This window comes from Rhizopus delemar, genomic scaffold, assembly GCF_000149305.1.
Source record: "Rhizopus delemar RA 99-880 supercont3.11 genomic scaffold, whole genome shotgun sequence".
In the NCBI taxonomy this organism is placed as follows: Eukaryota; Fungi; Mucoromycota; class Mucoromycetes; order Mucorales; family Rhizopodaceae; genus Rhizopus; species Rhizopus delemar.
Window position 1 is genome coordinate 1,324,524 of NW_027137837.1, and position 19,708 is coordinate 1,344,231.

Consider the following 19,708-nt stretch of genomic DNA (forward strand, 5'->3'; position numbering starts at 1 on the left):
AGAAGAGAAATTCGAGGAGTTTGAAAGTTATTATGCGCCGATTGTTAAACGTAGGCATGAAAAATGGAAACAGTTGTTAAAAGAACATCATCAACAGTGGCCACCCAAGAGCAGTAAACGTAAGAGGATCACCCTTTTTTTTATTATTTTTATCTAATCTTATTCAAGTCAAAAGATATATCAGAAAAGGCATTCCACCCGACTTGCGAGGACAGGTAATGATTAAAAAGAAAGGGTTCTCATGCCAACCCGGATCTGTAGGCATGGTTACATTACAGCGGAGCGAAATCCAAACTGGAATCGAGTCGAGGTCTTTATGAAGAGCTCACAAAGACAGCGAACGAGTTGGGTTCCAAAAACGAACATCTGGACATCATCGAACGTGACCTGCACCGAACGTTTCCTGAAAACAGCCAGTTCAAGATCGACCCACCGCTTGAGAAAAAGGATGTGCCGATGATCCAATCCCTCAAGCGGGTTTTGCTGGCCTTTTCTCTCTATTCACCCTCGATCGGATACTGCCAATCCCTGAATTATATCGCGGGCATCTTGCTTCTCTTCATGAGCGAAGAAGAGGCCTTTTGGACGTTTGTGACCCTGATCACAGAGATCTTGCCACCGAATATTTATGATGTGACGATGGAAGGAACGAATATTGATCAGAATGTGTTGATGCATTTGATCTCTGAACGACATCCACTTGTGTGGAACAGGATGTCGCCCGGTCAGTCCTTTTGGGCGTGTGAGGAACAGCAAGAGGGTGGGATGCCAACGTGCTCTCTTGTGACAAGTCACTGGTTCCTGACGCTCTATATCAACATCTTGCCCATCGAATCCGTCTTGCGTGTCTGGGATTGTTTGTTTTAGTAAGTTTCGACAGGAAGTCAAGCGCACGACTCGCTTGTTTACTCAACCCTTCTTTCTAGCGAAGGACAGACTGTGCTGTTTCGTGTGGCTTTGGGTATCTTCAAGCTGAATGAGAGCAACATATTGGCTGTGGATGATCCACTTGAAGTGTTTCAAGAAATTCAGGTAAGGTGTCTCATTAAGTGGGTGTCGACTAAAGGAGTCTCTATAGAATATGCCAAAGAGAATGATTGACTGTCATCAACTGATCGAGAGTACCTATCAACAATACGCAGCAACCACACGCTTAAAAGATGAAGAGATTATCGATCGGAGAGAGCTATTTAAAGAAAGAAGAGATCAAAGACGTAGAAATATACCCGTTCAAAATGGCAGAAAATTAATCAAGAGAGGTACAGTCCGTGGTGCAATCATTCACCGTGCAAAAGAAGCTCGGTGGTATATCGAAAGAGCAAAAAGTGTCAAAAATAAAGCTTGAAGGGCTGCGGCCTTTATTTAAACTGCGACACTAAAAAATTCCATGGCTTTCCACACCCTTTGGGGTGGCCCTTATATAAAAAACCAGATTGGATTTCCCTTTTTTTTTTTTTCTTTTTTTTTAAATTGTAAATACAAATCAATATGTCTGGTAAAAATTTATAAAGAAAAAAAATATAAACGAGATGACTCACCTTCTCAAAGACTGGGATTCTGTCACTGTTCTTCGTAAACGTAACCCTGATAAGGCCAAGGTGGTTCGCTCCGATGCTGAAATTAACGCTGCCAGAAGAGCTGGTGCTGCTATTGCTACCGACAAGAAGTCTACTGTAACCAACTCAAGCCATGCCAATACAGATCACCGTCGTATTGCCAAGTTAGATCGTGAGAACGACGTCGCTCCTCCTCCCAAAGTGGATGTTTCTGTCGGCAAGGCCATTCAGCAAGGTCGTCAAGCAAAGGGTATCACACAAAAGGATTTAGCTCAACTGATCAACGAAAAGCCTCAAGTGGTGAATGAATACGAATCGGGTAAAGCCATTCCTAATCAAAACATTTTGGGTAAAATGGAACGTGCTCTGGGTATCAAGTTGAGAGGAAAGAACATTGGTGAACCATTGACTTTTGGCAAAAAGAAGTAGACAAGAAAAGAAAAAAAAAGAAGCTTTGTATTATATAAAATTGATTACTACACATAAAGATGTTTAGTGTATATACACATTCAATGCGTTATTAAAAAAAAAAGGGTGTGAGTTTGAGCATAAAGGGTTTTACAAGGAGTGAACAAGATTGTCCCTAAAACTGAGTCCTTCTTCTTTGCTGCGCCGCGCATTGCATGCCATTCGTAGTCCACTTTATGCAGTAGTGAATAAAATGAGCCATTTAATCGATTGCCTAGTTTAGTAGCCTTTTGCTTGAATGAAGCTATGACATCATTTTGATTTTCACTCTTTTTTATTGTCTATTCAACAAAGGAGGCTTTGGTGCCTCTTGGATGGTCCTGTTGAATGATCATTGCTTATCAAAGTATAAAACGACTGCGGTTTGAATGTGAAAATGATATTTTGAAATCAACCAATCATTAGACGGATGGATAACGTTGGATGCAAACTTTTTTTTCATGTTCCGATCTAATCACACCAATCAAATGCCTTTTTGACTCTTTTTTAAGCATAAGTTGACCTCTTTTCCGACATTTTTTATTTCATTCTCTCTTTTGTGAATTAAAAATGTAAGTAAAAATTGACCGGACATGGCCGGACAGATGAATAATTTTTTTTTTCTTTTTTTTTGTAAAGGGTTAGTTTGGTTGTTCAAAAACGTTTAGCTGCCTCTGTCCTCAAGTGTGGTCAACGCAAAATCTGGTTAGACCCCAATGAAGTCAATGAAATCTCCAATGCCAACTCTCGTAAGTTTGAAAATGAATAAAATACACTTTTTTTTTCTCATGTGTTTTTAGGTGCCAATATTCGTAAGCTCGTCAAGGATGGTTTGATTATCCGTAAACCTCAAATTGCTCAATCTCGCTTCCGTGTGCTTGAACGTGCCGCAGCCAAGCGCAATGGTCGTCATATGGGTTATGGTAAAAGAAAGGGTACTGCTGATGCCCGTATGTCCAGCCAAGTGATCTGGATGCGTCGTATGCGTGTCCTCCGTCGTTTGTTGGCCAAGTACAGAGAAGCTGGCAAGATCGACAAGCACTTGTATCACCAACTTTATCTCAAGTCCAAGGGTAATGGTTTCAAGAACAAGCGTGTCTTGATGGAACACATTCACAAGGCTAAGGCTGAAAAGGTCCGTGCAAAGACTCTTGCTGAACAAGCTGATGTTCTCCGTGCCAAGAACAAGGCTCTTCGTGAACGTCGTGCTAACAAGAAGGCTGAAAAGGTTGAGGCTTAAATCATTCATAATAAAAAATAATGAAAAATAATCATGTCTTTTCCGCAGTAAGAGGTGCATCCATTGCGGGATATTTTGTTATTCTTTCCTATTAAATCATACGATGTAAAAAAAAAAAAAAAAAAAAAAAAAAAAAAGGTGGATGTAAACCATTGAAAGAAATCTAGAATATCATTGGCTTAATTCATCACTTGCTCCCTTCTTTCTCTCCCATTCTTCTTCTTTTCTTCATTCCATTTTGTCGTCTTCTCTTTACAATGAAAACATGGAATTTGTTTGCTTCTACTCTAAAACATCGTTCAATGAACACACCCATCCTCTTGCCTTCTCATCCCACTTTATCTTTTCGTCAGCATCACTCCACCCCACTCACCACACAACTTCCACGATTGCCTCTCTTTGATTTTTTCACTCATCCCAAACAGACACCTTCCTATACCTTCCTTCACGGTGCCTCAGGATTTGCAAAGAAACCGAGTTACAGAACGCCAGACAGTAAAAAAAGGGATCACTATCTGAGTACACAGGTTGGAGAAGATGCGTATTTCATACGATCGGATGCATTGGGCGTCGCCGATGGCGTAGGTGGATGGTCTGGTGTGACAAGTAAGCGATATGATTTTCATAAACACGAACTCAATTGTCCCAGGCGCCAATGCTGCGTTGTATTCTAGAAAGCTAATGCATCATGCGTACTTGGAACTAGAAAAGTTTAAAAGAAACGATCCTTATTTCCATCACCCGGTGGATCCTGTGTCTATCTTACAAAAGAGTTATGAAGAAAGCATGCTGGAAGCAAAAAAGGAGGTAGACAACCATCCTCTATTTGGTTTGCTTACACAACCTATGGTTTTAGGGCATCTTGGGTTCTTGTACAGCTTGTCTGGCGATCTTGCGTCAATCCGAATTAAGGATAGCTCATTTGGGTGATTGTGGTATATCGATCATTCGTCACCACGACTATGTCTTTCAAAGTGAAGAACAGCAGCATTCCTTCAATTTTCCTTTTCAACTCGGCCCACATTCACCTGATCAACCCAAAGACGCTCAAGTAAGCAACAGAAGAAAAAAAAAAAAAAAAAAAAAAAAAAGAGCTTAACTCTCCCCATAGTCCTTTACGGTGCGAGTAGAAAAAGGGGATATTATCATCATGGGTTCAGACGGTCTGTTTGACAATCTGTTTGATAAAGACATCCTATCCATCGTTCGACAAAGACATACGCTCCCTTTTGAACCTCAAAAGATTTCAGATGAACTGGCAAGGAGAGCGAATAGGATCAGTCGATCAAAAACAAACGTGAACTGTCCTTTTCAAGAAAAGGCAATGGGTGAGGGTCTTTATTATCAAGTAAGACGGAAGGAAAGAAGGCTGTAGGGATCCTAACCTGTTTCTTTTTTCAACAGGGCGGAAAGGCAGACGATATAAGTGTCATTGTTGCTGTTGTACAGGATTAAATAAAAAAAGATTTTTGGTGTATATCGGAGTCTACATTTGTCCGGGATGCGGAATGACGGAAAATCGAGAGAGAGAGAGAATGAGAGGGGAAAATGGGTGTGTGTGGATGTGATCGCTTTGTAGAAGAAAAGGAAGCAGTAAACAGGAAATGCTTCATTTCCCTCCTTTTTAATTGATTATATAATATGGCCGCTGTTGCAGCTCAAATCTCCAAGAAGAGAAAGGTAAAAAAGATAGAGATGGATGGATGGATGGATGAATATGTATTCTAATTCATTTTATAGTTTGTAAGTTTTCAATAAAAAAAATAATCAGCATTCTTCAACTTTATTAAATATCATTACAGGTCGCCGATGGTGTCTTCTACGCCGAATTGAACGAGTTCTTGACTCGTGAACTTGCTGAAGCTGGTTATGCTGGTGTCGAAGTTCGCGTCACCCCTGCCCGTACTGAGTAATGTGTTGATGATCAAAAGAAACGAAATGCTAATATTCTATAAAACAGAATCATCATCCGTGCCACTCACACTCAAAACGTTCTTGGTGAAAAGGGTCGTCGTATCCGTGAATTGACTACGCTTGTTCAAAAGCGTTTCAAGTTCCCCGAAAACGCTGTTGAGCTCTATGCTGAACGTGTTCAAAACCGTGGTCTCTGTGCCATCGCTCAGTGTGAATCAGTCAAGTTCAAGCTTCTCAACGGTTTGGCCGTCCGTCGGTAGGGTGACAGATCAGATTAAAAAAAGAAAGATGCTGACATGTTTGCATAGTGCCTGTTATGGTGTCATTCGTTTCGTCATGGAATCTGGTGCCAAGGGTTGTGAAGTCGTCGTCTCTGGTAAGGTTCGTGCTGCCCGTGCCAAGGCCATGAAGTTTGCTGATGGTTTCATGATTCACTCTGGTAACCCCGCTCGTGAATTCATCACCACTGCTGTCCGTCACGTTGACTTGCGTCAAGGTGTCTTGGGTATCAAGGTCAAGATCATGTTGGACAACGACCCTACTGGTCGCAACGGTCCCAAGCAAACTCTCCCTGATATCGTCACCATCCTCGAACCCAAGGATGAAGCTCCTATCACTGAGCCCTCTGCTCAAGACTTCAGACCTGCTGCTGTCGAACCCGTTGAAGCTCATTAAAAGGTTTCATTATATTTTTTTGAAATATAAACTTTTTTTGTTTGTGTACATATGTATGTGTGGGGAATAGATCCTTTTTATTTACATCTATTTTGATTTTTGAAAGGCAGAAGACATGGAAGACCACCAGGATTGTCTTTGTGTCATGTAAAATTCCTCTTCATCTAAACTTGTCCTCATCCAGTCATCATTATGTTGATAAGGGTCTCTGTAAAAGACATCATTGTACAATTCACTTGATCTCGCTCTCGCTTTTCGTCTGTGGCGTCGTTTGTACCATACCAGGCCGGCGATAATCAAAGCCACACCTCCGGCTGCTCCTATCACGCCTCCCACAATGCTTCCTACAGGCGTGCCTGAATTGTTGCCGATGGCTTGGTCAGCTGCAAGCGTAGGCACCACAATTCTAAAAGGATTTATTTTTCTTTTTTCAGTTTACAAAAAAAAACTTACGACGTTGGAATCACCGTGGTAATGGTCGTCGTCATGCCATTGACAATTATAGCTGTTTGAGTCGGAATGTCTGTTGAAATAGTAGTATTGATTATGCGATATCCTGAAGAGGCGCTTAAGGATGTACTAGTAGTAGTAGTAGGTGTCTGAGTTGTAGTAGAGTCTTGTGGTGTTGAAGGGTTGAAGGTTGATGTTGGAGATTCTAAAGTGCTTGTGGTTGTGATTGGAGATTTTGAAGAAGTTGTGGTTGTCATGGATACACTGCTGATATTTTCTGACACCACTGTAGTTGTATGAGTATGTACTTCTTTAGTAAAAGTACTAGTAGGATTTAACGCTGATGATGATTGAGCCGTAGTGCTGATAGGATTTGTCGTGGTAAGGGCAGTAGAGGATGTGGTATCTGGCGTTGCGCTGGACGTGATCATGTCAGAAGACTGTGTTGCAGACAGTGGATTATCTGAAGCTTCGGTGGGTTTGGCGCTAGAAATTGTAGTCGTAACCATAGTTTCTGGTGCCGTTTGCTGTAAGGTGGCTGTATTAGCAGCTGTATTATCTATCAAAGTTTCTCTAGTAGACATTTAAAAATAATTTATATTCAGTGAAAAGAAAAGGTTTAAAAATAGAATTGGAAATAACTGAAAGGCAGATAAAACAATTGGATAACTTTTTTTTCCAGAAAAGGCACATCTCTTCTACAGTTTTTTTTTTCTCCCCTCCTCCCCCAAAAGAATCTGTACAAAGCGTGTGTGCTCCTATGCGACTTTTGAAAAGCGAGCTTGAGCTTAAGAAAAAAAAAGTTTTTATCATGCAAGCTGTAGCACAGCATGCTATGAATTCTACTGCAACGGTTAATGACAGCCACTGATATTACAGATTGAGAACAACGTACTACTGCTTTTTAAGACGATTAAAAGGAAAGAGGTTGATTCGTCATAGTTTGCTGTTTTTGCTTGATATGATCATTTTCAAGTTTTATCTATCAATGCTCATCATAGTTTGGAACAAACCGCACTTTAGAATAAAAATTAACAATTAGCTGTAAAAGGTGAATGATTCGAAACGAATGTCTTTCTCTGACAAAACTGAAGTCTAGGTACAAAGCTTAAACATGGTTCAACTTGGCAACAAGATTGAAAAGGAAACAGATAGAACTCAAGAGTTTTAACTAGTAGAAAGGGCTTCATTATCAATAAAGCTCTAGACCCGTTCGTTGATGTAGAATTTTACAATATAATACTCGGTCATTGTAAGTAACATTTTGGCTTACTTTGCAAAATGATTATATATGTCAATGCACAAATCATTTGTTAGGCTCTTTCTATTTGATCTACTTGATGTGAATGGTTGACCAAAGCCATTCCAAGAGCATTCAAATTGAATGATCCGTTTATGAAATTTGTGCAATCATTTCTATCTTTGAATCAAACATTCAGATCTTATAGCGCCCATTAATTCTCAGCCATATTATTGTTGGGTTATTTATTAAGGGTAGTACTGTTATGGAGACGACATAAGCTGTAGTTGTTGTACTCTGTGGCCAGTTCCAGACTCACTATCAGGCCGATTCTTGGTGCAAATCCCAAATCGAGGGGGGGGGGAGATCCGAATAATAGTTGTAAAGAACTAAAATGATTTAACAAAATCAATAACCATAACTATAATGCTTACGGTACTGTTCTTAGTGTTAGTATGGTACTAGAATTGCCATCTTGGAGGCAGCCAATCCTTTGATCGCTTCTAATGGTCAGATAGAAGCTAAAGTTTATATGAAAGCAGGAACCAACTGCGTCCCCACATTGTATAAAATTGGCTCAATAAAGCCTACATTATAAACTGCATAGGCTCAGTCAAAGTACCAACAGGAGCAAAGGCGGCTAAAAGAATGTAAGAAAACTATCCAATGTACTATAATTCTTATAGATATAATATCACGATTGCTATAAAGACTAAAACCTCCTGGAATTTTAAAACCAACTGCATAAATCTGCCCACAGGCCTATACATAAAAATCAAAAGAAGACTGTTGTTATTTGAGGTATGACCATTTCATTGTAAATAAACACTTGTAGCAGCATTAAAAAGCCTGCTACATACAATTTCATATGTGGATTTAAGTAATCATATTTAATTAATCCCAAAAGCATACACTGCCATCACAATACCCATTCAACCGATTTCGAATATAAAGCAAATTTAGTTGTTCTCTGTTATGCACCAGAAATAGTACTCTCAATAAACAAAGTCAGTATTATAGCAGCTTGAGTTTGGTGATGTAAGAAACATGAAGTAAAGAAGAAGAGAGATTAAAGAATGAAAGTATGTAAAGTAAAAACAGTATTATCTTAACCCAATCAGTTTTATCAGATTTATATAGTAGGTGATATCAATACACAACCACTCGATCGAATGAACTGAAAGCCCATTATTGGATCTGGGTTATTGGAGCAATACAAGTTCCTCCAAGTCATTGAGCATTGTTGGCTAAAAGGGATAAAAAAAAGATGAAAAAAGCGATAGGAAATTTGCTTTAAAGAAAATATCAAAGTGCAATGTCTAGTTTCATGATCATTACGATTGCAGCTCATGTCAACCTCTTAGTGTCACTTTTCTCATTCTGTTGCTATGGTTACAAGCAAAACATAAAACAAAATAAAAAGCAGGAAATAAAGTTTCACAAAAGAATGGCTCTCTTTTTTTTTATTGTAGTCTTCATTTCTAATCTCTGGACAAAATATCGTACACTGTTTTTTATTTCTTTACTTTCTGTACCAAAGTTGAGTGATCTTTGTCTGTTAGAAATGTTAGTAATCTGTATATTCTCTGTTATTTATATACGCTTACTCTTCTCATCTTCTTTTGTAATTGGAAAATACCGTAAAGCAAAGCCTCGGAAGTAGGAGGACAACCAGGAACGTAAATGTCAACAGGAACAATACGATCACATCCACGAACAACAGAGTAAGAATAGTGGTAATATCCACCACCGTTAGCACAACTTCCCATAGAAATAACCCAACGAGGTTCAGGCATCTTTTATCCACATTAATAGCGTGTTTTGATTTATTTATATTACACTGTTTACCTGGTCATAAACCTTTCTTAAGGCAGGAGCCATCTTGTTTGTTAAAGTACCAGCAACGATCATAACATCAGATTGACGAGGTGAGGCACGGAAAACGATACCAAGACGATCTTGATCATAACGAGGAGCTGAACAGTGCATCATTTCCTAAAATACAATCACTTCTTAGTCTACCCGTATTATATTTTTTTTAATCTCTATTCTACATACGACGGCACAACAAGCTAAACCGAAAGTCATAGGCCAGATGGAACCTTCACGAGCCCAGCTGACAACACGATCAACTGTGGATAAGACATATTCTAATAGAGCCGCAGTATGAGTTGATTAACTTTTACGTTTATTTGTTCTTTTTTACCTGCGCTGTTGTTAGGCTTTACTGTGATATCTTTGATTTGGTCAATGTTTCTGACAACCTCAGTTGACATGGGACGGTATGCTGTAGCTAATGTCTTTGGAACTGATAATGCTGATAATTATAATTAGCATGATTTTTTAATCTTTTTTAATCTCATTTACTCAATGCTCTCTTAGCAGCGTTTAATCCAAGTGCAGTTGAAACCATTTTAACTGAATTATATATAAGAGTAGGGAGGTGGTTATTGGGGCCTTTCTTTATTGAAATTAGAAAAAAAGCTTCAAAAAAAAAAAAAAAATCCAGAAGAGGGATTTTTTAAGTCAGGGTGAAAAATGATGACGTAAGTGAAAATGTCCAATAGAAATGCCTTTCATGCTTGGTGAGGGAAAAGCACAATAAAACTAAAGACAACAAAAAGCAAAATAAAGTAAATTAATGCCAATACATTTAGATAAAGTCATTACAAATCATAATAAACTGCGCTTCGAGATTATATCATAAAGCAAATTTGTCTCTTTTATTGCCATTGAAGCCTACTATTTGGTTTGACTTTTTCTATCTTTTTCAATCAATGTAAATCAGAAAAAACGATGAAATATATAGGCATATTACATGGTAAAGCTTTAAGCTAAACAAGCCTATCAACATTATCAGGAATCTTCATCAAATATCTCTTCTTAATTTTTCCTAATTTTTTGAACATTCCTGAGTAACTTCAGTGTCAGAACTACATATGCAATATTCAAAATATTAAAAGAAAGATATAAGCTCAAGAATAAGTAAGAAGGTAAGAAAATGGAATGGAAAGAAGGACTGTAGTAGAGGAAAATCAAATGAGTTGTAGCTGCAATGATACATTGATTTGTTTCAATACGGATCAGATACCAATCCTAGTAAAGATAAACAGTGTAGATCATTTTGCTGTTATCAAAGCTTTATATAGTTTAATTATCGAACCGTTAAAGATGCAAATAGCTCCTTCACACAAAGCTTTCATCAACCAAAGCATATCAGCAAAGTTTGCAGCAGCTGCGGCATGATATTTTGTATGAATAAAAGTTTTGAGCAATTCAAGGTACTCTAAGATGCTAAAGAAAGGACTGAAAGTTAATTTAGGTAAAGGGGAGGCAGTTGACGGATAAAAAAAAAGCTTATAAGTCTGTTTGAAGCCAGTGATATAGTCAATTGTAAAAGTGAATTCTTTTATAAAAGAGAATTCCAAAGTATATATCCCTAAAGTTAGTAGCAATATGAAAACTAGTAAACTGTTAATGAGCAAAAGAGAGGATACAGAAAGGTTAACCTGTCGATAATAGAAACTCATCATTCAATGAATAATGATCTTTAAATAGCTTTTTTTTCTTTTTCGAAATAGTACGTATAGATGGCAACTTATTTTAATAAGTCCAGAATAAGGTATTAAAGCATTAAAAAGTTGATCATTTAATTCGTGCTTTATTGAGTGTAACTACAGTACACAAGCTAATCTGCCACTACATCAAAGAGACATATGACTTGCATAAAATTCAAAATCATCCGGCATTTTACTGGTCTTACAAATCTAACAAATTCAAAACTATAGAAAAAATATGCCATGGCTCATGGATAATCATAGGCTCACACATAGTGTGCTTAGGGTTAAAGAGCTAATGATGTTTAGCATTGTATAATTTGCTTGAATGTTCCATATTAAAGACAGGGTAACTGATACTATAAATTGATGACTACTACATGTCTTTACTAGCTTCTCCAACTTGGTCAATTATGTATTCTGTTTTAACAGATCCTATTCATTCATTTTTTCTATATTGTTATAGCATAGAATAGCACCATTAATCATCTGTAAAGCATGTGTCAATTAGACGAACCTATTTTATTTGGTAAGGAAAGAAACATAAAATAAAAAACTAATGGTTAATAATAACAATAAAAAAAACCATCTTTTTGTTGAAAGAAAGAAGTTTATCTTTTATTTCACAAAACATTGATCATTGTTTTAAAGTATTTAAATGAATAATAGAGCTTGGAGAAAAAGTAGCTAAACCGGTAAGGACTAAAACTACGAATATCTTATTAATTTGATAATTTGTAAATTTCAAGATTAACATTGTTACTTAATCGAGTTTGCAACCAATGATTCCAACACATGTGCCATCAGTGAGTATCTCGTTTCCTTTCAGTATCTTGTCATGGTTGAGTATATCGTTGTTGTTCACAAGAGGTAAGATACCGCCGGCTTTTCTATTATCATCTCGTTTAATAACACCAGCAGAATTGTTTCCAACGAGACAGGCCAAGGCAAAAGTAGCTAAAATAAGAAAAGAACGCATTTTGAATGAAGTAGATTGATTCGATACAATTTATAAAAAAAAGTAAGGTCTCTTTTATATCCCTTTTTCTTTCGCAGTATAGTAATAAATCTGCTAAACGCATCATATATTCCATAGAAACGATCGGAATATATTATGAAAATGTGTTGAATTAAGTTTTCTTCTTTTGGGTTTGCATAAATAAGATTTTATTTGAAAGAAAAATTAAATTTAAAATGTAATACTTATGGCAATAATCAAATGAAACCAATTTATGGAAAAAAAGAAATGTTCTTTAGACTATTTCTCTTGTTATAAGGCTGGATTCGTCTGATTTATGAAAATATTTATTATATTATTGACTAATGAATAAGAGATTTACTACATTCACAAGGATGCGCATCTCATTGTACCATGTTTCTTCTTTTTTCACCATTTATTCATTCCTTCATTTATGTATCAAGAGAGCTATGTCATTGCTTTTGGATAATCATCCAAAGGTGAAAATTTTGTTTATAATATCACGCTGTTGGTGCTGCTTTTAGCTTTGGCGGCGCACACAAGATTATAGATATACTCCCTTGTTTTTGTAGCAATCGCAGATCTCTCCTGTTCTATATCCCTGTTTCAGGTTCTATCTTGCAATATATTTATTGACACTACATCTTTTGAGACAGCTTTGATAAACAAAGATGACCATATAATATATATTGTTCTTAAAAGTGTTCATCTGATCACTATACTTTAAGTGCAAAAAAAAAGGGACGAACAAGTTATTTTACGTAAAAAGTACTCTGGTATTACAGTCGTGCCACTCATACAAACTCCGTGGTAATGCGTAAAAAGATTCATGGTTTCTTTGTAAACGTACAATGAAGTTTATTTTTCATTAAAATCTTGTTAAACTAATAAATGATTGTTAAATGGAGATTCAGGGCATGTTACTAAAGTGATTATGTAAATAAAAAAAAAGCAGAGCAGGATGGAGAAGAAATTAAAAGGATTTTTCTCTAGTTAGCAAGCTCCTTTAGATATCCTATACTTACCATACTTTGAGGAATTTTTAAGGGCGCTGCATGTCCTTATGATGATATATAATAATATAACTATTAATAAACAAGTACAAAATCAACCCTTTGTAAATGAAAGGACATATATTATGTCAAATACGGACTCAGTATTCTTGTTGCATGGGAATAACAATTTAGCCAAACTGTGGATTCCTGCACATACATGTAGGGTCGATCTGTCCAAATGAAAAACTAAGGGTGAACCTTGATCCTTTGTATAATAAAGAGGCAAAAAAAAAAAAAAAAAAGGATAGAAGACAGGGTAGGGTTCATCACAGAAATAGTAGATCGATTTACTAGTACCTATGAACATTTTGCTATTTGGGCCGAGTAAAAGAGAAAGCATACCAGGTTTTTTGTTATTTCAGATGTACCAAGTTAGACTCATAGATATTTTCCGTGCGTCGTTAAATATGCAGTTGAGGATAAATAACAAATTATATATTCTTGTTTATTTATAGTTGTATGCATATCGCTACCCCTTTTGATAATCTCATATTCCCGCTTTGGTAATGGTAGTGATACTTGTATTATAAGAAAGAAGAATAAGTTATATCATAAGTGTCATATTGTATTCATACCCATGCTTAAAAAGTATTAAAAGCGATACTGAGATATGATATTATGTATTAAGACGGATCGTTACTGTGTTTACTTGATGATTTCTTGCATCTGTAGAAAATTTGGTGGGAAAAGGCTTTACAGAGTTCATACAGCAGAAAGATGCTTGACCATAAGAAGTATTAGAATTTTCTATAGTAAATTCTATATCCTAAGTCATAATTTGTCACAGTCTTTCAGTGGAATGCAAAATGTGCATAGAGGACGATTATATTACTATTGAATAGACAAATACTTGAGATAAAGAGAGTCTTTTCAAGTTAGGTAAAGTACCTTTTTTATAAACTAGATAGATATCAACACCATCGTTCACTACATGTATTTGTATTGAATAAAATATGTTGCAAAATGTTTTAACTCTTATTAAACAGGCTGTTCATTTTATAGCTTGTTTTATGATAGGAGATTGGTTATGCAAATTTATTGATAGATATATATATGTATATTTAGGCTAAAAAATGATTCAAACTACTGTTTATGAAAAAGATATATTGCTTTTTTTTAGTTATTCTAATTGATATGTTCAAGCTAGTAAAGTGATTCACATGCCAGATTTAGAACTGATTTTGACCATTTTCATTGGTTAAAGGGCAAAGCTTTTTTTTTTTTTTTTTTTTTTTTTTTTTTTTTTTTTTGTCAAATACTTTCTCACTCTTTCTGTTTCTTTTTTGCTTTCGTTTATACCCTAGAGATGACTTCTTTTTACGACGAGGTACGATTCAGCATATGAATGTATTTTAAATCACAATCATTAATTCAAAATAATTAATTTAGATTGAAATTGAAGATATGGATTTTAATGAAGACGATCAAATCTATACTTATCCTTGTCCTTGTGGAGATAAGTTTGAAATCTCGGTGGTAATATTGTTTAAAGTATTTTTTTTACGATACAGAATACTTAGTTTTATCTTATAGGACGATTTAAGAGATGGTGAAGACGTAGCTCGATGTCCTTCCTGTTCCTTAATCATTCGAGTCATTTATGATCCTGACGAGTTTGCGGACGAAGAGGACGAGGATACAACATATGTAGCGTCGAGTGAAGCGATATGTGCTGCATAAAAAAAGGACCTAGTATTTCCTTTTTGTATTTATTTATATAAAACTCTCATTTAAGCTTGTTTTTGCTTTAATGATTCATGTCTGTCTCGAAGTTGATTGTATTCTTCTGTTTGCTGCGCAATTTGCTTCTTCAAGTTCTCAATGTCCTTTTCTTGCTTTTTCAACTCTTCGACTTCAACTTTGAGTGCAGTAATCTTGTTTTTGAAAGTTGTCTCCATTGTTTCTAAACGTTCTTGATCTTGAGTACTTGAAACATGTTCTTTGATAGCATCTTCTAACTCTTCTTCCTTCTTCAACATGGCAATCACCAAGCTACTTGTACGTTCGAGGATGCTGCAGAAAAATGTTCAGGACTACTGGTTATAGTGTTTGTGTGTAACTTACAGTGATAAAAAGAGGGTAAAGCCGGTTAAGTATAAGTTTCTTTGAGCATAAAATTTGCTTGCCTTCAAGCTTTCTTCGTAACTATGATCATGATGACTTTCCTCTTCATGTTCATTGAGACGTTGTAAACGATTAACAGCATCTATTCATTCCAAACAAAATAAATAAATATTCATAGATACCGCGTCATATATATACCAATAAACAAAACAAAAATAAAACTAAGAGAAAGGTGAGTACTTTATATGCTTTTTTTCATTTCAATCTGTTACCCAAAGATAATTCTCAATGTATTCAAAGCTTTATCAACCTTTTGTGTATAATAATCGTGTAAATGTATAGGTGATATAAAATGTATACATATATACATACCAAAGGAGAGGTGGATGCAAATTTAAACATAGCTCTACGCCAACGAGAAGGAAGGGGTAACTAACCGAGATTTAGTTTCAAAACTTTCTTAATCTATAACACTTACCACAATCACACAAAAGACAAACATCTAAAACAAAGCAAAAGTTAACAACGCGTACTTGTCAGCAGCATAAGTACATATTACCTCGACAACGAGAATAAAAAAGATTGTGGTGAAATAAATTGTCATCTTTACAAACTAGAGGATAGAAAGAACTGAAGAAAAAAAAAAAAAAGTGCTTGGCAACCCCTCTCTCCGTGTGTTACCCGAACGATAAAATGACACGTATTTCATGAAAGTTTTTTTGTTGTACAATGTGTATATGCGTGTGTTTATTATATAAAGATTACATATCATCATCACTAGCAGCAACACCATCACCTTCATCTTCGTCACCACTCACTAATTCGTTTTCCTTTTCTGCTTGAGCTAATAAGGCAGCAAAGTCACGATCATCAGAATCAGATACCACCTTGGCTTCCTTTTCAACCTTGAATCGAGTCCAGCTGTGTTGATCTAATGTTGTCTTTATTGCTTCAATTGCTTTTTCGATTATCTGGAAACCTTGTTCTTTATCTAAAGAATCTACAGTAACCACATAGAAAGGTGCAGCCAAATATGTAATCTTAACAGGAACATCCTCATCTCCAACTTGTTCACCTGCCTTTAAGGCATTCTTGATGGCGTTCACACCATCAATACCAGTACATCTAATATCCAACTCTATTCAATTCAAAACAATTTAATAATCATTCATTTGTCTTTACTTTTATAGAAAAAAACTTACGAGCACGGATTTTGACAGGTTGGGGTGTCATTCTACGCTTAATGATAGACAATAATTCGTCAAGAAGTTCTTTAGAAATATCAATGCCATTGAAAATAGCATCAGTATCACTATAAAGCATATGAGATTGTTATTCAACCAACTTTCTTGTTCTTCTAAAACTTACAGAATGGCCATCTTGAATGCATCATAAGCATGGCCATATTTCTTATACAATGGCCAACCGATAGTTTCATACAAAGTTTTAAGGGCAATATCGTTCTTTTCAGCTACGTGACGTAAAATAGAGTGAACCTGTTTTGATTTTTTGTATTTCTCTTCGCATTTAATGATATCTTCAGGTGTAACACGACGCTTGGATAAATCGATATAGCCTAGTAAAGGAGGTGTTAAAAAGCATGGGCCAAACAAATGATTGTGTCGCTTTACCCTTTTCTTCGTCTACTCTAAGAACAACAACCACTTCATCTCTACCAACACGAATCAATTTTTGAACTGAACGAATACGTCTTCTCGACAATTCAGAAAGCAAAATCATTCCTTCTCTGTCTCCATACTCAAGCTATCCATTGACATGATTAGAAAGCTTTTCTTTTTTTGTAGTGGATAAATATACTTTACGAGCTTGACGTAAGCACCCATATCGGCAATTTGACGAACATTAACCATGACAACGTCATCCACCTTGGGGAATTCGTTTTCGTACATGCGACAGAAAAACTTGTTGTCGGCCATTTTTGTTTTATTACGTTTGTAAAGAAAGAATAAAAAAAAGGGTCCCTTTCAAAATTTTTTTTTCTCGGGAGGCTTTTGTCGGCTGTTCAATTTAGGTCTTTTGTGGTTACTGCGCCCATGCATCGGTTTCCCCCCTGAACCGAAATCAGTTTTTCAAAGTATAGAAAATTGTTTCATAGAGAAGGAAGCGTCCATTGTATTTCCAATATAACATTCAGATGCTTACCTGCTGTTATGTCAATGAATTCAAGCTAGTTGTTTTTTTCTCTTTCTTTTATTGAACATTTAAAATGCTCTACTGTTGCTCCGTTTACCATCATGAATATTTTTGCTTGATGGATTTAATTCAAGAACAGTTGGAAATCTTTTTTTAAAAAAAGTGTAAGAGGATAGCAGCAATTACACTTTACAGGCCAAGGCACTATAAAAACAATCTGCCATCTTGGATATTGCGTATTAGCAGTGCATAAAATAAACACTAAGAGTCGTATCATGCCTCAATTGGTTTGTAGGTTGGTACAAAAGTTAAATGTAAATCATAAGCAGCTTTTCTATTACCTTATTATTCACTTGTCTACTAACCAATCGAGTATAGCCACTAGTCAGACGCTGTTAACAAACAAGCTAAAGGCATTGTACTCACATTAACACGAATACAGATTAAATGATAAATATGTTTAGGAACTTCTTTCATAAAAAGATATTGTCACATTTTGGTAATTCATAGAGCCTCTTTATTGCTTTATCTTGTGTCATTTTTCTATTGAGCACATGATTGAAAGATACAAGTAAAAAGATTATTCTCAAAGGTTGTTTGTTGTACTTCTGAGCAAAAGAAACTTGAAATTCTACAAAAAAAAAAAAAAAAAAAAAAAAAAGCAATGGGTTAAACAGTCCTTTTGCTCTCCCTTTTTTTTTTTTCTTTGTAATGTAAACAAGATGGATGAAGAAGGTTTTTTTTTTTCTTCTTCATTTAGTTTACCCAATGCACAATCGCCCTCTTCATACGATGATCCCTCTGTTTCAGAGCATTCTCAACGAGCAAGTTTACTCCACGAAAGTTCACAACCCGAAAGCTTGCAACATGAAGGTTCACAGCATGAAGGTTCGCAACATGAGAGCGACAATCAGAGTGAATCTAGAGTTGACGATATAGCCAATGAAGAAGCTGCGTTAATAGCATACAGAGACACTCATCCAGAAAAGGATCAAACTTTGATTGGGGCAAGAGAGATTGATGAACATGAAGCAATCTGGAGTGTATCCTCTTTTCGACCTCACTGGGGACCAGAGAGATTAAGAGATAATAATCCACAGACTTATTGGCAGTAAATAGACATTGTTCTTTATTTACTTTAAAGCCTAATTTATGTTGTGTACAGATCAGATGGTTTGAATGTGAAAAGGGATCATTCGATAAACATTTTATTTCATCAAGCAACACTAATCAGCCAAGTGTCTTTATTTATTGATTTTTTTCAAGACGAGACTTATACACCCAAGACGATTGTTATTAGGGGAGGAAATACATATAGGGACTTGCAAGACTTGACAACGATCGAGTGTCCAGAGAGCGTTGGATGGTTGAATGTTGATCTTTTATCCAATATGTAATATTTGAATGGATCGACTATAATAAGGTTAACGTTATTATTTATATTAGCGATGGAAATCCTTTTCGTCTCTACAGATTACAAATAGCCATCTTGAATACTTATTCGAATGGAAAAGATACGCATATCCGTCAACTCAAGATATACACACTAAAATCGTAAAGTATAAAGCATATAGACACATGCAGAATGTACTCATGTTATCAACAGTAGCTCTTATATGCAAGATCATCATCATAATAGCCGGCAACCTATAAAGAGAAAACCTAATTTAGGAAGGGGTCTTCGATAAAAATAAAAACAGAAAATATTCCTTTTTTTTTTTTATTTATTTATTTATTATTCATGTTTACTATTATTCAATCACCACAAACACACCAAAAGTTTTTATTGCTCGATGCACCCACAAAGACAACTTTACCAAAATACATTGAAATGTTCAAACAAGAACAAGTATCTGATTTAGTCTGTATATGTCATCGGCCAGACAATGTGTATGACCCTCAAGAGCTTGAACAGTCTACAGGAATCAAGGTGCATGAGACAATCAAATTCAAGGATGGCAGTGTGCCAGATCAAGAAGCTATTGATCGCTGGTTGGAACTGAGTCAAAGGGCAAAAGAGCAAGAAACAACAATAGGTGCCCACTGTATAGCTGGCATAGGAAGAGCTCCGGTAAGTGCGTAGTAGAGTTTGTTGAATCTCTTGCTGAGTTGCATAATCATAGGTTCTTGTGGCAATTTCTTTAATTGAAGGAGGAATGGATCCACTGGTAAGGTTTTATATTGCCAAAAAAAAACACATGCTCATATTTATTTGTTCTAAAAGGACGCCATAAGCTATATTAGACAATATAGAAGAGGAGCATTAAATAAAAATCAGGTTCGTTTTCTGGATAATTATAGAAAAAGAACATCAAAAAGGAAAAAACTCTTTGGTCTTTTTTGATTCCCGCCACGAGAATAAAAAATTTCTAACTTT

At 35.9% G+C, this 19,708-nt stretch overlaps 10 protein-coding genes across 10 annotated transcripts; 6 read left to right on the plus strand and 4 right to left on the minus strand.

Annotated features, from left to right (window-relative positions):
* Nucleotides 1-561: 561 nt before the first annotated feature.
* On the plus strand, nucleotides 562-1,157 carry RO3G_13177 (uncharacterized protein; the record flags this gene model as incomplete). The annotated part of the gene is made up of 3 exons (XM_067667761.1): nucleotides 562-866; nucleotides 927-1,032; nucleotides 1,143-1,157. The coding sequence occupies 3 exons, from the start codon at nucleotides 562-564 to the stop codon at nucleotides 1,155-1,157; spliced, it is 426 nt and encodes a 141-aa protein (XP_067523862.1).
* Nucleotides 1,158-1,488: 331 nt separating this feature from the next.
* Nucleotides 1,489-1,985, plus strand: RO3G_13178 (uncharacterized protein; the record flags this gene model as incomplete). The annotated part of the gene is made up of 2 exons (XM_067667762.1): nucleotides 1,489-1,495; nucleotides 1,549-1,985. 2 exons carry the CDS (start codon nucleotides 1,489-1,491, stop codon nucleotides 1,983-1,985), a joined length of 444 nt encoding a protein of 147 aa, XP_067523863.1.
* A 366-nt stretch (nucleotides 1,986-2,351) lies between these two features.
* Nucleotides 2,352-3,243, plus strand: RO3G_13179 (60S ribosomal protein eL19; the record flags this gene model as incomplete). The annotated part of the gene is made up of 4 exons (XM_067667763.1): nucleotides 2,352-2,370; nucleotides 2,430-2,466; nucleotides 2,643-2,752; nucleotides 2,804-3,243. The coding sequence occupies 4 exons, from the start codon at nucleotides 2,352-2,354 to the stop codon at nucleotides 3,241-3,243; spliced, it is 606 nt and encodes a 201-aa protein (XP_067523864.1).
* Nucleotides 3,244-3,500: 257 nt separating this feature from the next.
* Nucleotides 3,501-4,698, plus strand: RO3G_13180 (uncharacterized protein; the record flags this gene model as incomplete). The annotated part of the gene is made up of 5 exons (XM_067667764.1): nucleotides 3,501-3,849; nucleotides 3,893-4,050; nucleotides 4,100-4,294; nucleotides 4,355-4,591; nucleotides 4,648-4,698. 5 exons carry the CDS (start codon nucleotides 3,501-3,503, stop codon nucleotides 4,696-4,698), a joined length of 990 nt encoding a protein of 329 aa, XP_067523865.1.
* Nucleotides 4,699-4,884: 186 nt separating this feature from the next.
* On the plus strand, nucleotides 4,885-5,832 carry RO3G_13181 (40S ribosomal protein uS3; the record flags this gene model as incomplete). Its single annotated transcript, XM_067667765.1, has 5 exons — nucleotides 4,885-4,923; nucleotides 4,984-4,986; nucleotides 5,046-5,152; nucleotides 5,204-5,413; nucleotides 5,466-5,832. The coding sequence occupies 5 exons, from the start codon at nucleotides 4,885-4,887 to the stop codon at nucleotides 5,830-5,832; spliced, it is 726 nt and encodes a 241-aa protein (XP_067523866.1).
* A 449-nt stretch (nucleotides 5,833-6,281) lies between these two features.
* RO3G_13182 (uncharacterized protein) lies at nucleotides 6,282-6,866 on the minus strand (the record flags this gene model as incomplete). Its single annotated transcript, XM_067667766.1, has 1 exon — nucleotides 6,282-6,866. The coding sequence occupies one exon, from the start codon at nucleotides 6,864-6,866 to the stop codon at nucleotides 6,282-6,284; it is 585 nt and encodes a 194-aa protein (XP_067523867.1).
* Nucleotides 6,867-9,044: 2,178 nt separating this feature from the next.
* RO3G_13183 (NADH-ubiquinone oxidoreductase) lies at nucleotides 9,045-9,935 on the minus strand (the record flags this gene model as incomplete). The annotated part of the gene is made up of 6 exons (XM_067667767.1): nucleotides 9,045-9,077; nucleotides 9,130-9,318; nucleotides 9,371-9,517; nucleotides 9,581-9,672; nucleotides 9,729-9,839; nucleotides 9,890-9,935. 6 exons carry the CDS (start codon nucleotides 9,933-9,935, stop codon nucleotides 9,045-9,047), a joined length of 618 nt encoding a protein of 205 aa, XP_067523868.1.
* A 4,908-nt stretch (nucleotides 9,936-14,843) lies between these two features.
* RO3G_13184 (uncharacterized protein) lies at nucleotides 14,844-15,679 on the minus strand (the record flags this gene model as incomplete). The annotated part of the gene is made up of 6 exons (XM_067667768.1): nucleotides 14,844-15,126; nucleotides 15,178-15,319; nucleotides 15,376-15,398; nucleotides 15,450-15,487; nucleotides 15,550-15,609; nucleotides 15,656-15,679. 6 exons carry the CDS (start codon nucleotides 15,677-15,679, stop codon nucleotides 14,844-14,846), a joined length of 570 nt encoding a protein of 189 aa, XP_067523869.1.
* Nucleotides 15,680-15,938: 259 nt separating this feature from the next.
* Nucleotides 15,939-17,114, minus strand: RO3G_13185 (uncharacterized protein; the record flags this gene model as incomplete). Its single annotated transcript, XM_067667769.1, has 5 exons — nucleotides 15,939-16,315; nucleotides 16,380-16,489; nucleotides 16,546-16,753; nucleotides 16,809-16,941; nucleotides 17,001-17,114. 5 exons carry the CDS (start codon nucleotides 17,112-17,114, stop codon nucleotides 15,939-15,941), a joined length of 942 nt encoding a protein of 313 aa, XP_067523870.1.
* Nucleotides 17,115-17,885: 771 nt separating this feature from the next.
* On the plus strand, nucleotides 17,886-18,446 carry RO3G_13186 (uncharacterized protein; the record flags this gene model as incomplete). Its single annotated transcript, XM_067667770.1, has 2 exons — nucleotides 17,886-17,902; nucleotides 18,092-18,446. 2 exons carry the CDS (start codon nucleotides 17,886-17,888, stop codon nucleotides 18,444-18,446), a joined length of 372 nt encoding a protein of 123 aa, XP_067523871.1.
* Nucleotides 18,447-19,708: the final 1,262 nt, after the last annotated feature.